The following is a 16,565-nucleotide window of genomic DNA, read 5'->3' as shown; positions in this document are numbered from 1 at the left end:
GGCATGTGTGGCCTAATAGGAGTGGTTTAGAGTCCAAAACTTATCTCTTGCTCTTCATAGCAGTGATCTTTCAGCTTTTGATAATGTCTGCAAGATCTCTTGGAGTCCTGTGGTCACTTATGAGACTGAGAATCTACACAAAGTCCTATGTTTATTTGGAGGAAAGCCCTCACTGCTTCTGAGGTAGAGAAAGGAGGAAATGTTTTCCACCTGCACTTTCTCAGTGCTCACCCCTCTTTGAACTCTATAAATGACATTCTGGAAGGGCAGGGTTTGAGCCTGTTGCTTACTGAGATGTCTGCAACAATAAATGATTCTAATAAAGCAACAGCTGGAGCTTTATTATTTTGATTGCCACTATTGCCAAGGGCACACAGCTTATTTCTGCTGCAGTTCCACAGGCTTCAATGGAAAATGGACCAGGAAAAAAAATGTTGTGTTCTTATGGTATTTACTCTGGTAAAATATGGGCTTCTCAAGAGATGTAAAAATTTCAAGTGATAGCCCAACGTTTCTGTCTTTTGTCAATGTAAAGGAAACTGAACCGTTTTTGCAAACCCTGGTATTTTGTTCTACCTCTTAGAAAAACTTTTTGAACTGATCCAATGTGAGGTAGTGACTTTTCATCTGTGGTTACAGATATTTCTCTCAGTAAGAATGCAGTATTATTGAAATAATTGACTTTATTAAAATAAAACTGCTAAGTAATGTGTTTCTAGACCTTCATGTCCATATCTTCTTGCTCGTCTTTCTAATCTGTCTGCAACCAAGTATAAGAAGAAATCCTCAAAAGATTCTGTGGGTAAAAGCTTCTTAAATAATGATAGGGTTGTCAGTGCTAGGTGGTCCTAACTTGCTTCAAAGCATTCTGATAAAGAGTTCTGGTCTTAAGAAAACCTGGGACATAAGAATGGGTACAAATCCAGGGAAACCTGGAGCTAACCCTGTGGTGCAAATATATCTATAACAGTGTTACTGTGCTATATTTGGCTTGAATTCAGAACAGCATTTGTTAGGCATTTGCCTATGGGTTCTTTGTGTTCTTTTGTCAAGTCAGAGAATGGAATCCTTTTCCTTTTTCAGTCCCAGTTCATTCTGATGGCAGATTCCTGGTGTTCCCCCCTGCTCCTGGGTGTCTGTGCTTGTGCTGTGTAATAGGGCAGCCTGGGACCTGTGTGAGGTGAGGGAAAGAGGGTAATTAGGGAGCTTAACACAGCAGCCTGGGAAGCTGCCACTTAGCCTCGAGTTCAGCACCTTGCAAGGCTTCTGTTTTCCCAAATAATCCCTGACTGTACCCGGAGGAGTGGGGGGAAGCAGAGGGGAGCAGACCTAAGCTGCATCTGAGAGTGCTGGCTCTGCAGTCCTGAGGAGCTGAACAAAGCTCTCTGTCTTGCTGTGCCTTCCCATCCCTCCCACCCACTTTGTGTTCCTTATAGCACTGAAATATCATGCTATAGAAAACAGATTCTGCAGGGGGAACATCTGGCTCTTTAAGGCTCAAGCAGTTGCTTTAAGATTTCAAAATGTTCTTTATCATAATTTATTTCTTGTAATAATTTCTGATGGACTTCTGAGAACAGGCCAGGGGGAAACTCAAAGTGGACTCCAGGTTTATGATTTTTAGAGTGGCATGAAAAAAAGAATGTTGCTTGCTGGGGAACAGACTGCAATTTGTGCAGTAGGAGCAGGAATTTTGGGTAAAGGAAAGGCCTTTTAGGCAGAAAATACAGGTTGTAGGTGAGTGACAAAGGGACAAAATAAACTAAATTATCAAGTAGAGTTCATATTATAATAGGAATTTTCTCCCTCTCTGGCCATCCTGTAGGATGGAGGCTGGCTGGTCTCCACATAATATATATAAATGTAAATATTTTTGGTTTTTTGTAGTACTGTTTTTCTTGGGCCTTGCCAATTGCTGCACAGCTCTGAAGAAACAACTTTCTTACTCTTTTAGCCAGCTGCAACCTTCAAGTGCATATCCAGCTGGAATTTCTCTGTATTATGGATGTATTTGTATTTATGCCTCCAGCTGGGGGCATGCTCCAGTTACATGTCAGCTGCACTGGTCAAAGCATGGAAATAGGCATTTTTCCCACCCTTCCTCCCAAGGTCTGCCTCCCAGGACTTTCTCCTGCTCTTTGGCTGTGTTCAAAGCCCTTCCATCCTGCTCTGAGGTTCTTTTTCTCTCTGCAGGCTTGCCCTTGGTCATTAGACAGCACCAATCTCAGTCATTTGTACCACCCTTAAAAGCTGTGCCACAGAGGTGCTGTGCCTTGGGGGCTCTGGCTGGCCTGGAGAATCAATAAAATCTGTTGGGATTGTGTCAGGCTGTCCTTCCATGGAGAGTCCTCAGCTGTGCAGATGAGACTTTGATGGTCATAATCTAAACCAGAAAATTTCCCATCTGATTTCTGATGTCTCTTTGCCAAACCAAAGGTGATTTCATTGGAGGACCAGACTGTAGTTAGGCAAAAAAAAATATTGATTTGCATATTCTGGCTATTTTCCCAACCTTTCTGACATCTATTGCAGATTTTTCTTCTTTCATTCTTTCTTCTTCTATTTTGCCTCTTAGCTATAAAAGACCCAAATATTGGACACAAAAGTTTTTGCTACTGAGAATGTGAGTGGAGCTTTAAAACTTGTGAATGATATGATTCATGATCTCCAAGAAGTTCTCCTTATTCACTTGATGTATCTGATGCCATAAAGAATATCTCCAAAGCCAACATTTTTTCCAAAATGCCTTGAAACTAGATTTATTCACTGTGAGGGAATATAAAGAAATACAGAAGTATTGAAAATTCTTTTTTCTCTGTGCAGAAACACGAGCAGATAGAACAAAGAAGCTGTTTAGACACTACACTGTTGGATCCTATGACAGCTTTGATGCTTCAAGGTAAGAATTTTTCCTTTCGGTTGCAATCTGTTTACAAAACCTTCCCTGGTTTTATTTAATTGTTACTTTTGGTTTAGGCTTTGGAGGGGAAGAGGGAAGCAGATCACTAAACAGAACTTCTGAGGGTACCATTTTACTTTTAAATTGGTTTTTATTGCAGTTTTCTTTGTTCATATGGGATGGGTGTAGAAAATTCGGGAGCAGTGAAATCATGAGTTTCACTGTTTTGTTTTGGGAGTGGTGAAAGAGATTTGTTGTTCTGAACAGTAACTTTGGAAGCTGAGTAGAACTGAAGCTGCTGGAAATGAGGAATCAGATTATTTATTTGTGGAGAATTCATGATTTTAAGCAGGTTCTTCTCCCCCATGGATATACCTTGAACATACAGGTGACTGCTGGTAGAAAGGATGATCTTCAAAACACAAAACCTCAGTTAGCTTTTGTTGTCTTTTTGAGGAAGTTTTGGTGGCACACTGAAATTATCATGCTTTTCTCCTGAGTGTCCAATTGCAGCTTGGGTTTGGTTTTTTTGCTTGTTTGCAAGGAAACCACATTTACTGTAGGAGAAAATCTCTGAAATGTGTAAAGCAATGACAGAGTTTCATGTGACACAATACTAAATAAAATAAAAATATGGCAACTGTTGGTTTTGTTCTGTGATCTTAGACTTTGTTCTGAGGTTCAGACATAGCTTCTATGTGAGTTGGAGAATTTGGGGAGGGAGTTCCCAGCTGGACATGATGTGATTGACTGGGGGAGTCTGATGGTGGCAAAGTTGTCAAGAGAAGCTGTGAGCCCATGCTCTGAGACCAGCTTTGCAGAGCAGACTCAGTGGTTACCAGGGACATCTGCAGTGAGAGGAGCTGGCTTTTTGCAAGGTTCTTTGAGTGATCATTAGCCTACAAAATCCATATCCTTGTCTCTGTATTTCATTGTGAATGGATAGGGTTGTTCCTGCAAAAGAGAGAAGCTGTATCTGCTGCATGTTGCCTCAGAGATATGAAATAATTCCACTTGGAAACCTCCTGCTACTTTCTAACAAAATATTTTTTTCATTAGAAAATGTCAATTCCATCAAAACCTTCCTTTCCACCTTTTTTTGGGGGGGGGTTGGGGGTTGTTGGTTTATTTCTGTATTGTTTTGAGTTTTTTTCCAGAGGTATTGGGTTTGTCCAGTGCAACAGTAAAGCTCTCAAAAAATGTATCTTACCTGATTCAGGACTGAGTAGGAGAGAGAATCAGGAAAAAAATGAACTTTTGTACAGCCTTATACAAATTAGTTATGAAGTGTGTCTGCAGTTGATATCTATTAATTGTCTGAGTAGAGAGAGGGGCAGCAGCAGAGTTCTGACAAGGTTGGGAAGAAAACTCTCCTTGAGTTTCCACAGAGAATCCAAGACCCAGTGGATCCATTTGGGAGGGTAATAGTGGAAATTGAGAGGAAAAGATAGGAGAAGGCAGAATTGATATGAAATTCTAAGAAATACAGTGGAAAAGTAGACTTGTTCAAGACATTTTTTCAGTAGAGAATGGTAAATCTAGGCTTTTTGTAAAGTAACACCAAGAAAACTAAAGAAACCAATAACACACCAAGTTGTGTTTCAGGTACCTGACTGAGGCTGCAAATCAGCTTTTTGTACCTCTGAATGGTGATTTCACTGGTGCTTGTGCATTGCTGCTAAAGCAAGAAGAATTTGCATTTCAGAACCAGTCTGGAGATTAATGTCTCTTGGTAGTACATCCAGATTTAATTCCTCACAAGGGCTTCTTCAGGGAGGGGAATTATTCAAAGAGGCAAACAAGGTGTGAAAGTGAGAGCAATTTTTGGTATTGCCAGATTTGTATTGCTTTGATTACTTTCTCTGTTACCGTATCGTATCAAAGTCGGGGTAGAATACGTTAGAACAGATTTAATGCTGGCAGCAAAGGTTTCATAAACATTTGTCAGAAGGCAATTGTGCCTCTGTGCTAAGAACAGCTCTGAATCCAAAGTACCAACAAAGCTGATCCAGTTCCTTTCCAGAGACTGTGTGGGGGAGTGAGGGGAAGTGTCTGCTCCCTTCTCCCTTTCCTTCTCCCTCCCAAAGGGCAAAAATTGCTGAGTAGAAACACTCTGTTCAGAAATCTATATTAACGGGCTTATTCACATGCAGGAAAATACATTGTACATGGCATTTTTCATCTTGAGGAAAATGTGCAGCTTGAGTAATGGAGGTTCATTAAATCCTATTTCAGCTTTGCATAAGAGATCAGTTATCCATACATTAACTTTGGGAAAATGGGGAGGATGCTTAGTAATGTGGAGAAAGGCACTGAGACTTGCTTGCCCATGCAAATAGTCACTAAATATCATACAAATATAATGTATTATTTGAAACTACTAGGTCTGGTGTATTGTCTGTTTTAAATGCTGATGACATGCCCTCAAAAGGGAAGAATTTCTTCTTAATGTCTATCCTCTTTCAGTTTAAATGCCCACTCCTTGTCCTAAAGAGCAGAAACTGCTCCTGAAACTGCACAGAGATAATGCAGAACTGCTCTGCCACATCTCTGAGGTTCTCTATCTTCCCTGCATTTGTCAGCAGTTAATTCAAATGAAATTATTTGTAGGGTGTAAATAAGTTAATTTATCAAGGTTGAATTCCAGTTTAATAGTAGAAAGTATTGCTAAGGCATAGAATGGATTTTTGGATTAAAAAAAATAAAATTATTTTTTAAAAACTTAAAGCTAAGGTAAACCTTTAGAAATTACCATTTTTTATCTGCTTTTTAACTGAAGTGAGGGAATTGATTAATTCTTTCAAGATAGGACAGTGGATTGTTCAGTCAGGAAAATATGTGGAATTAATTAGTTGTTAATTTCAAATATAAAATGTTATCACCCTTTTAAATGGAAAGAGACTGTTAATACTCTGGAGTATTAACAGTTTTATACTCTGTATTAGTTTTATACTCTGGAGACATAAATTATATGAGACATAGTGTGGTGCTATGTAAAAGTGATAAATTTGGTGTGGTGGAAAACATGATCCATTGTCCCCATGAATTTGGGAACTTTAGGACACGACAGTGGAAACTTTTCCTGCTGCATTCATTGCATCATCTCTCACCCCCAGCAGAACAGGGCAGCAGGAAAAGTCAATACACAACTGAATGCCAACACCAGTGTAATCAAATCTGCGCATGAATGGGAGGTCTCCTGCCTGTTCTGTGTCTTTCCCCGCAGAGTTATTGACTTTCACAGGGGGGGTTTCTCCAGACTCTTTAACTGGTTCCACCCCTGCATGGCAGAAGTTTTCCTGGTGCCTTTCTTTGACGTCCCACGGCTCCAGCAGCATTCAGGAGCTCACAGGAGAGGATGTGATGACAAATAACCTTTCCCAAAGGTTGGTTGCCACCACATTGATGACAGGACCAAATTGATTTGCCTTATGGTTTTTGTTCTGTTTTTGTGGAGGAAGACGAAGAGGAAAACAGGATGGTGTAATCTGTAAGAAAACTTAATTAATGGCTTAATTCATTCATCCTACTGTCCCTACTTAGAGTCAGGTGGCAACATCCATGTCCCACAAATGTAGAAGCTGACAGGAGCAGCTCTTCAAAAGCCAATTTACGTACAAACACCTAATAAAAAATGGAGATTCTTCTCAGAAGTTCTTTCCCGGCCATTCTCTGTTGCTGTTGTCATCTGTGGTGTTGGATAGAGCAGCATAAGATTTATTCCTGAGCAGCTCAGAGAGACTCCTTGGCACAGCTGAAGCTGTCTGCCCCTGCAGCTCAGCATGCTGTAGAGAGCTTGGTTATATTTTTAATTTTTAGCCCACAGAATATGCCTGTTGGATACCTTTGTCCCAAAGTTGTGATGTAAGTGGGACTGTCTTGGTGGTTTAAGCATTAGGTGTGTTCCACATCTATTTTAGTGGGAGCTTTCAGTCCTATGCAGAAATACTTTCATCTGGTTTCATGTGGATATTTCACATAAATAATCCTCCCTCTGGAGAAATGCAGTTGCTCATCTCTTTAAATATAGATTTTAAAATAATAAAATATAGATTTAAAACAGATGGAAAGTGTTAGTGGAATTCTGCCCATTGCAAGTGGTGAGGAATGTAAAACTGATGGGGAGCAAAGGCATTTTCTCCTTGGTTATGGTGGCCCTGTGTCCCTGGGGTGGAGAATTTGGCTTATGTGCTTGCTGAGTGCTGCTTGCCTGGCAGCAATCCACCAAATCCTGGCAAATAGATCCTTACAAACATTGAGAGAGAAGGTATAAGAGCTGTTGTTATATTTTATATCCTGCTTCCCACATTTTCATGTTGGTTCTGCCCCAGGTAGAACAGTGAGAGCAGTGTTGTTACATGGAAAATAAATGGGATTGTCTGAATTGGAGTAAGAACTAGATGATATGGGATTGGAACTGAATGGTCCTTAAGGTCCCTTTCAACCCAAACCATTCTAGGATTTTGTGAACTGCTATTTTGTTTGTTTTCTGTTGGATATCACCAGTTCAATTGTACTAATGTTTCCTGGGAAGTTTGTACTGTTCAGGAGATCTCTTGAAGGAAATGGGAATAAGGAGATTAAAATGGTGCTGCTCACTCTTAACAATAAATCCACAATCTGGGATTGACACATTGATAATAAGTGGAAAGTGATTTTACAGCTGATTTTACCTGCAGGCATATATTTTAAACATAGTCCTTGGTTTCCTCTGGTGGAAATAAGTAAAACCAGCAGCACTTAACTTTTTTACCTATACACATAGCTCAGTTTTTGCCTAGAAAATGGTAACAAAAATATCTGAGTATGCTCATCATTGTAATTAAATATAACCCTGTGAGAGAGTGATGTGGTTACATCTGAAAGCTCTCTGAAATTTTAATAATTTAAAATCTCTGCAGATGTGATATCATGGTTCTTTTGGGCACAGAGAATGGTCAGCACCAACCAAATTGTAGGGGGAAAAAGTATGTAAAATGTTTTGTGTGCATGTAATCTCACCTTGATGCCTAAAGTTATTTTGTTGGACTTGCCTTTGTTGTCTGTTCTGAATTAATTAATTAACTGTGAGTATAACAGCCTGACAGCACTGAGCTGCTCTTAATATGAGGCAGAAAGTCAAGGGTAGCGCAATTTTAATACCTTGTGCCTCATTGACTTGAAGAGGATAATTTGATGCAATTTGAAGAATTACATATGTATTTAAGCAATAATTAACGCATTGTGGCCTCTATGGAGCAGGTGGAGATGTAAAATGTGAAGTTTTTAATTTACAATTATTCAGTTTCTAATGGAAATTCCTTTGGTTGCTAATAAACAACTTTGCACTTTGCCTCCCCTGCTGCTGTGTGATGCCACGATGGAGCTTTTTGTGCTGGTGGCTACAGCAAATATTGAAAGGAATTGCTGAAATAGGAGGTAGAAAGGGTGTGTGTGTGTGCATCTGAATTGTGGTGCCTCTCCATCTAAACCTGTACTGTAATTGCACTATTAAGGTCTAATACAATTATGGTAAGATGGAAAACACTACCGTGAGTGATAAAAGTTTCCATTAGCTTCTAAGTGCATTTTTAAGTTGTTTGCAGCCTTAACAGTGAAGTTTGCTCAACCCACTTCAGTAAGATTCCAGCTTTTAACAGCTAATGGTTTGGTAACTAATGACTAAAATGCATTTTCTGGGCTAGATGTTGGCCTAAATTTTTAGCGATAAGTGTTAGCAAAGAGAGCTCAAGAGCTGAGGGGGGAAAAAATATACAGCCTTTTCCAAATGTAGAATTAGAATGCTCTTTCTGAAAAACTTTTAGGATCTACTTCTAGTGCTAGTCCAGACTTAACTGTGTGCCTGGGGTAGAGAAGCTGCTGCTTGCAAGGGCTGGGATTTGGGGGCTGTGCCATTTCCTGCACAGCAATTGGTACTCCAGGCTCAGCAGGATTTCCTCTGCAACTCCTCCGGCCGGATGCTGGAGGACAGCATGGATTTAAATGTCACCACTGAAAGCAGCAGCCTGTGTCCTGTGCATGAGGGGGAATAAAGTGGATTTTATTCTTTAAATTAGAATAGAGAAAATGAAAAAAAAGAAAAGAAAAAGGAGTGGAGATGCAGAACAACTTTTTGAGGTTGGTTAGAAACAGGAGCCTCATGTTTAGAGCAGAGGAAAACAGGAGATTCAAGTGGGATTTTTTTGGGGAGGGGGGAGAAAGGAGGATGATTAGGTTTCTAATAATGGGTGTTTTCCATTCCTGTGTCCCAGCCCCTGTGATGATTTAATTCCCTGCCCCAGGGCAACTTTGGCTGCCATGCTGTCACCTCATCACCAGATGAGCAAAGGCTCCATATGGTGCCTCTGGTTGGGAATGATGCAGTTGGCAGCCCCAAATGGAACAAATAACTGGTGAACTCGCACTGTGGGCTTGCCTCCAGTGGGAGTGATCTAAACCACGCTTCCCCCATCTCACCCTCTCTTTCCACGCAGATTTTCACAAATATTTGTTGCTTTTGGAGAATTTGATCTATGAGGCAACATTCTCAGGGTGGCTGGCAGGCAGCAAATGTGTTTTGTTCCTCTTGAAAGCTGAAATGATCCAAATTTGGAAAGGGGTGGATTTTCTTGCTCAGTCTCTTTGGTGGTGCAAAAGGAAGGTGTGGGAGGAGGGTGCCTTGTTCCTCCTGGGACAAACCAGATGTGCTGGAGCTGTGTTTCTTTAAGAAATGGAATTGAACCCAACAAAGAGGGAGCAGCTAAGGAGCAGACAGTAGCTGGTGGTGGAGCATTCACCTGGACTGAAGGAGGTCTGGGCTGAGTCCTGTGTGTGTCAGACTTAAATCCACAGCCTGAGCTGCTGCTGAATGCCAGGAGCCTGCTGGACAGAGCAGGGCTTTATCCAAGCCCTTTGAAAGTGTTCCTCTTTCCCCAAGCCAGGAGCAGGTGCTCTCTCCATCCTCGTGGATGTTAGGGGCTGCTCCATGGCAATGATTGGCAGATGCACCAATTGAGTGGCTGGTGATGCTGCTGGGGCTCCCTGCTCTCTCTGACACAAAATGTCAGCCTGTTTTTGGAGAGATGATGTCTGACAAGCACTAAAATGTATCAACAAAAGCTTGGCTTTGAGGGATAAGTGTTACACAAAACTGAGTTCGTGGCAAGGTTCTGAGCAGAGGAATAGTAAGTGTTGAATATGTGCACTAAGAAAAAGAGGCTATTGCATCATTAGGAGGAAAAAATCCTGTTAGCCGTGTGCCTTCTAATTTCTCTAATTTTTTATAGGGCCCAGACAACAGAATTAAGAGTTTGGCGCTCCAGTTGAAAGCCAGGGCTGACACTGAGTAGTTTGTGGGATCCTTTAGACCAGCATGTCCTAACCTGGAGCAGTTGCACCTATGGCAGAGGTGGTTTATACCTCTACTGCAACCACTTCCAGCACCATAAACTCTGAAATACATTAAAATCTATGCATCTGAAATGATAAACAAATATTTTTACCTTGTCTCCAGTACACAAAAAGAGAAAGCTTCATATTCCCAGGAATTCATATCTGTGTAACCAATGAGCTGAATGTGAAAGGCAAGGGGGCAATAAAGACAGATTCCAGTTCAACATTCACATAATTAAGAGAAGTCATGACCAATTTAAATAAAATTGTAAAGTCAGTGATTTTTTCACTGCTACCAGCATTTTGGGCTAAACTGGCCATGCTTGGACAGAATTGCTGAAAATAATGGTGTTGGGAGGCAGGAGAGCTGTTAAGATGGACATTTTGTCTTGCAGGTAAGCAAAATTTGGAGTAGACTTAAAATAACTCAAGAGCTTACTGCAATTAGAGATATGGAGAGGGAGAATATATTTCAGAAAATAAGGTAGAGTTGCCACCTCCTTTCTGATGTTAATGAGACTGTGAAATAATGTGATTAGTCAGGATTTTTAAAGGGATATGTAAAAAATTCATGTCACCTTTTCAGCTCTTTAGTGCAAAATACTAGAAAATCAAAGTTTCTCACTCCACACTGTAGTTTTAAAGCTCTTGGAGAAGGAATAAAGATGTTTTCAGAAAAACTTTATGCCATTGGTGAGACCTCATTTGTTTTGAGACAGAAATTCAAACTTACTTGTAAGTTATATACTAAAAGTATAACATTTTTTGTCATAAAAATTTGCAGTGTGTTTAACATTGATTTAATCACTGCTCCTCTGTACAATGCAGACTTGTAAGTGAAATAGTTTCATCTATAAAGCTGAATGTACAGGCAGGGCTATTCACACTCCTTGTGGTCAGGACTGTGTTTATTTTCCAAGGAATGCAGGACAGGAGGGTGATAATTCCTCTTGCTCATCGTAGCAAACAGGATGGGATGGAAAACTTGAGGGATCCCTTAAAACTAATCTGAAACTAATATTTGGCACCTGTCCTGAAATCACCAGTTTCTTTCCCCTATTTTGTAGCTTATTTTTGTTTAGACTCTCTTGCAGCAAGTGGAGTTATGATACCAAAATGTACCGTGAGTTTAATAATTGTTTTAAAGACTTCCAATGTCAAACTGCTACCTTAAAGGGCTTGTAGCACATTTAAAAAGTGTTAATAGAACACTTTCTGTTTATTTTCTTTTAAACCCAAGGTGTGATTCAAGTCACTTCCCTTGTTCTGCCTTTGTCACTTGTCCTGTTTGATAACCCTGAACATGTTCCTCTCCTTAGTACCAAGGTTGTCTGTGATAATAATGACCAATTTGAGCAAAAACAGCAGGAAAATTATGAATTAAAAAAAAAGATTAAAACCCAGTGGATTTAACATCTATATTTAATTTTCCTTTTATCTAAATATGTTAAGATGATTAGGGAGAAAATTCCTGTTTCTCTGTGGTTTGATGGTAACATCTGAGGGTGGAACTGCAGCTGGTTTGGGGTAGGAAAATACAAACCTAAACAGTGAAGTGTTTATTAGATAAATATCCTGGTAACCTAAACATATGTGAGTGTTTGGACAGCCTGTTTGCCCAAGGCTCATCGTATTAGCAATGAATATTAATATTTCCACAGTCCAGGCTCACATTGCTCAAATGCTTGATAAATAAAACTGAAAATTGCTGATAAGTATCAGGTGCAAGTGGAGTGTGTTGGAACCCAAAACATTCCTGTGCTAGGTGGAACATTTGTGTGAAGGGGTTTGAGGGACTCTGGGCTATAAAACTCTCCTGTTCCATAGCCTGCATGTCTGATTTTTCACTTGGTCATGTGTGATGTTTGAAATGACTTCTTATTTTTAAAAGAGAAATGAAATCAATTAATACAGAGAAATTAAGCTTTTATTTTAAAGTTCATTTTGCCACTTTCCTCACTCACAGTGATTTTTTGTTTTCTCTCTACTAGTGCACATGTGAAAGAATAATAACATTTCTCTTAAAAAAGACGAAAATACTTGGGTTTTTGTGAATGTGTATAAATACATTCATACATGGATATGGTACATATATGCCCTATATATACATTTGCTTAGGATTATGAACTTACCACTGACTTTTTTTATTGCCTTCATATCCTTTCCTGAGATTCCTACATAATAGAGAATCAGACTTTTACTGGATGATTTCTCTTTCCAGGAAGGTGACTTCCTGGTTTGCTGTATCAATATTTTACTTGTTGCAGTTTCAGCAGCTTAAGGTGCAACCACGAAACAACCTACAAGTACCAATAGCCAAATCAATTTATTTTGAGAGTATTACTTTAGATAGCATGATAATAAGCATAATTAAAATCTGAGTAAAGGAATGTGGACTGGGGGGGAGAGAGAGAGACAAAGTTTCTCCTTGGCCCTACATAAAGAAATTGTGCAACTACTGTGCAGTTCTGTTGTGAAATTCAATATTTCTCTTTTAAGCCTATATTTTTTGGTAAAGTTTTGTAGCATAAACTCACTGAAGTGTATAGCACTGTTAGTCTCTTTAAGATAGGTTGCTTCTTGAAATGATGATTGATTTTTGATTTTTTTAAGCAGCACCATCTTTCTGACTTCCTACTTCTTACTGAATCCCTTCCTGGCTGACATTAGTGTGGGTTTGGGGACTTAGTGAAGAACTGCTCTTTTTTTACCCAGGGTATCAAGTATTCAAAATCCAATAAAGATGGCTTGATTCCTTGTTTAGAAGTGTGAATGAAACACCTTTTTTAGGTGGAAGATGTGCTGTGAGGTTTTACTGGAGCCCGTGATTCCCTCAGTGTGCAGTACAGATCCAGAACTGGAGAATATGCCCATGTCTTTAAAACAGCCACAGTTTGACATATTCCTCTTTCATCAGCAGATTTCAAAGCAAAATCTGCAGCCTTGCTGTTCTCATGATCAAAGAGCTCTACAAGATGTTTACTAGCTCTGGAGAAACAGCACTGCTACAGGAGATTGGAAATACAAATACATGGATATGGGGAGGTTCCAGGAGTATTGCTGGAGCATCCTTTATTTCCTGTTCTTTTGTCTGGCTTGATCATGGCCAGCTGAGGAAGTCACAGCTATGCCAAGTTTACCAAGGAGAAATTAGACCATGTCCTTTCTGTTGCAATTTGAAATTGTTTGCCAGAAATTATAAAGCCAGAGAGGAACACGGTGCAAGCAGGGGGATGGTGATCTTGTCTGTCTTCTCTGGGTTTTTGTTGGAGTGCCAGCTGTGCCAGTCAGGCACTGGCACACAACCAATTATTGTCTGTTTGTCTGTGCCTGTGAAGTTTCTGCTCTTGGATTTCTTTGGGAGCACCTGTGAAGCTGAGTCCATAGGTAGTACTAAACATTTTGCTCCATGCTGCACTTCCATATGCAGCCCTGATTTTCCAGGGTTTTTTTTAATGAAATAGCAGAATGACTTGGAGAATTTTTAGTTCTAAGTGATTCTCTTCATTCCTTCTCTGTCATATTTTAATTATTGTACCATGATTATACTCCTTGGACTGGTCTCTTCAGCTGCCCAGTAAGGAATTTTTCAATTTAAAATTTGCTGCTCTCCAGCATTTCTATTTTAATGCTAGGTTCTGTCTGCCGTGAGGAAAGTGCTGAGGCACTGACCCATCTATTGGAAATATTTTCTTCCTCCCAAACACAGCTTGCTATAAACTTCCAGATAAACATGTGTTCTAAAGGAAAATCATTGAATTTGTCATATAAGACATGAGCATTGCTCAGCTGTACAGAGTGGGCCAATCCCCCAGTTCTGGGATCCTAGGATGCTGTGAAGGGAGAGGTCCCTGTGAGTTTCACTCTTTAGTTGGCTGCATCCCACTGTTTCTGTTTGGGCTGCCAGTGGGTTTTTTAGGGACAGGCTGTGTATTTCCCTGTCTGCTGTGCACAGAACCCACTCGCTGCTGGAGCTGCTGCCTCTTGAGCAAGTGATGATTGCTACTCTGCCTGACACAGGAGAGCTGTGGGAGCTCTTCTGTGAGACCTAAAAGTGGATGATTGATGCCTGGGAAACTTGAGCAATCACAGAAAGTGTCTTCATTAATCTTGAAGGCCTTAATTAGTAAGATTAGCCAATTTTCCTGAAGCCATTAGAGTAGTTGACTATAAATTGTAAGGTTGACCCCTTCCAGCAGTAACAGGAAATGTTTTCCTACTGAAAGGTTGCTATATCCTACAATAAGGTTTGCTGTAGACATAATTTCCATCTTATGTGGTATCAGCACAGGTTACTTCCCAAAAAAAGGGAAAGAATATTTTTGATGTGCCTTTAACAGGGATTGACTGTTGGATAATGCACAAAGGACTCTTCCTGTTGAACAGATTTCCCAAATGCCCTTCTCTGGCTTCAGCATAACCACCATAAATTGGCCATCTTGTCCTGGAAGGAATTAGTGTGACTGTTTCCAGACATTGCATATAAATTTATGGAATGATTTAGATATCCTTTTATTGCACCTGGCAGAACACTTTATTCTTCTAGGATGTATCTACTTGTGAACTCAGTAGATCTTTCAAAGAGATGGCAATTGCAAGAATGCTGAGGAGAAGAAAAAGGGCTAATTAAGAGATTTAGATTCACTTGGCCAGCTGAAAGAAGTGAACCTGGAGAGAGCAAGGTCCACTTCTCACTCAAGGGGAGAGGAAGTCCTTACTGAAGGGCTTGTGGGCTGCTGAAGCTAAAAGGGTTGGGTTATGTTTCCAGGGCATCAGGGAAATAATTCCTTTTTACATTCATTTTTTCCTCTCCTTAGAGGGAGACTGACAATATACCAAATAGCCACTTTTGTTTCCCGATAATGGTGATAATTTTCAATGGATTGTCTTCTACTTGCTGTTTTTCAGATTGAAATCGGCAATGAAACACTTGATACAAACTTGCCTAAACACATCCTGTAGTCCTGATAGCCTCCACCTCTGTAATTTAGTATTTTAGTTTGTGGAATAAGTCATGCCTTAAGATAGGGTGTAGTTATCCCTGATGAGAACAGGAAGCCAGGTTTTGTGGGCCTGCCTCCAGCAGGAACCTGCACTCCAACCTTTATTTTCTTCATACAGGTCTTTATGAAAGACTTGACATTTCTCCTTCCTTCCTCAGATATTATCCTAATGGGCTGTTAGCAAAGCAGAAATTCCTGCTGTTTAGAAAAGCCCACACAAATGATGGTTGTTATGTGGAACAGTGCTGAGTTCAAAACTCACATATCTGTCTGACTACGGGCAAATCCTTCTATTTCCCTTTCTGCATTGGTCAGTCTGTAAAATTATGGAAATTTGTACACCTCTGCACACTTCTTGAGCCTTAGGTTGTTAAGGAAACTACATGAGCTGATGAATAAGCATGTTTTCTAATGTCTACTGCTTGAGTAAAGCAGAGATTTACATTGACTGTTATTTTGACCTGAAGTTTTATGATTGTGCTCCACACAGAAATGTCCTGCACTTGGTAGGATGCCTTTTGCATTTAACTTTGCCTGCAATGAATCTTGGCCTCACACAGCCCAAAGTCAAAGCAGCGTTTGCCCTATTTAAATAACGAGCTATTGATTTTAGAATTACTCATTTTATTACCATCATATGGAACTGGTCATATTCTGAGGACTCATCTCTGAAATGGAAGCCTTTGAATTTTGTTTGGGATGGGACAGAAATGGACTTCAGGGATTTTACTTATTGAAATTTGGCATATCACGGATAACGGGGACTGCCTGGCCTCACACAGAACTGTGCATTTTACTGAAAGAGCCTGGGAAGAAATTCCTCTTCTTGCTTGAGCTCAGGCCTCAGAGCAGCTCCTAATGTAATGCCACCTTCATTTGTCACTGGTTGCTGTACCCTGTGTTCTGCTGCTGAGTATTTACAACACCTCCAGGATCAAAGAGACGCTGCCAAGAAGGCTCATGGGGAGAAATTTTGACCTAGTTTTACATTTGGCACCACTTTTCCTGCCAGGAGCAGGTGGACTGTGAGCAGACCTTCAGTGGAGAGTCCACCCTGGCTGGCACAGAGAGCCCTGGCATGGCAAAGCCAGCAAAAAGCAGCACTGCAAAGAGTCAGAGGTTAAACCCTGCCCCTCTTCTGCTTCCTTTTCTTGGGAATGCAAATTTTCTGGGAGAAAGGGTGTCCAGGTTGTAAATTCAGTTCATTTTTTTGTGTGCTTGTTTGTCTTCCCCCTTTTTCCTGGTGCTGGTTCTTTGCTCTGCAGCACTGAGGTGTGTGGGGAGAATCAATT

At 40.3% G+C, this 16,565-nt stretch overlaps 1 protein-coding gene across 1 annotated transcript in view; it reads left to right on the top strand.

The window, feature by feature from the left end:
- The window catches only part of SHANK2 (SH3 and multiple ankyrin repeat domains 2), a 260,064-nt gene that overhangs the window by 127,863 nt on the left and 115,636 nt on the right, over positions 1-16,565 (top strand). The window contains exon 15 of the mRNA XM_059474299.1: positions 2,824-2,899. Within this exon, the coding sequence (XP_059330282.1) occupies positions 2,824-2,899 (76 nt within the window). The remainder of the gene's footprint in view (positions 1-2,823; positions 2,900-16,565) is intronic.

The sequence above is a fragment of the Ammospiza nelsoni genome, chromosome 6 (assembly GCF_027579445.1).
Source record: "Ammospiza nelsoni isolate bAmmNel1 chromosome 6, bAmmNel1.pri, whole genome shotgun sequence".
In the NCBI taxonomy this organism is placed as follows: Eukaryota; Metazoa; Chordata; class Aves; order Passeriformes; family Passerellidae; genus Ammospiza; species Ammospiza nelsoni.
Note: the sequence above shows the minus strand (reverse complement) of the source record. Positions and strands in the feature narration are given on the sequence as shown.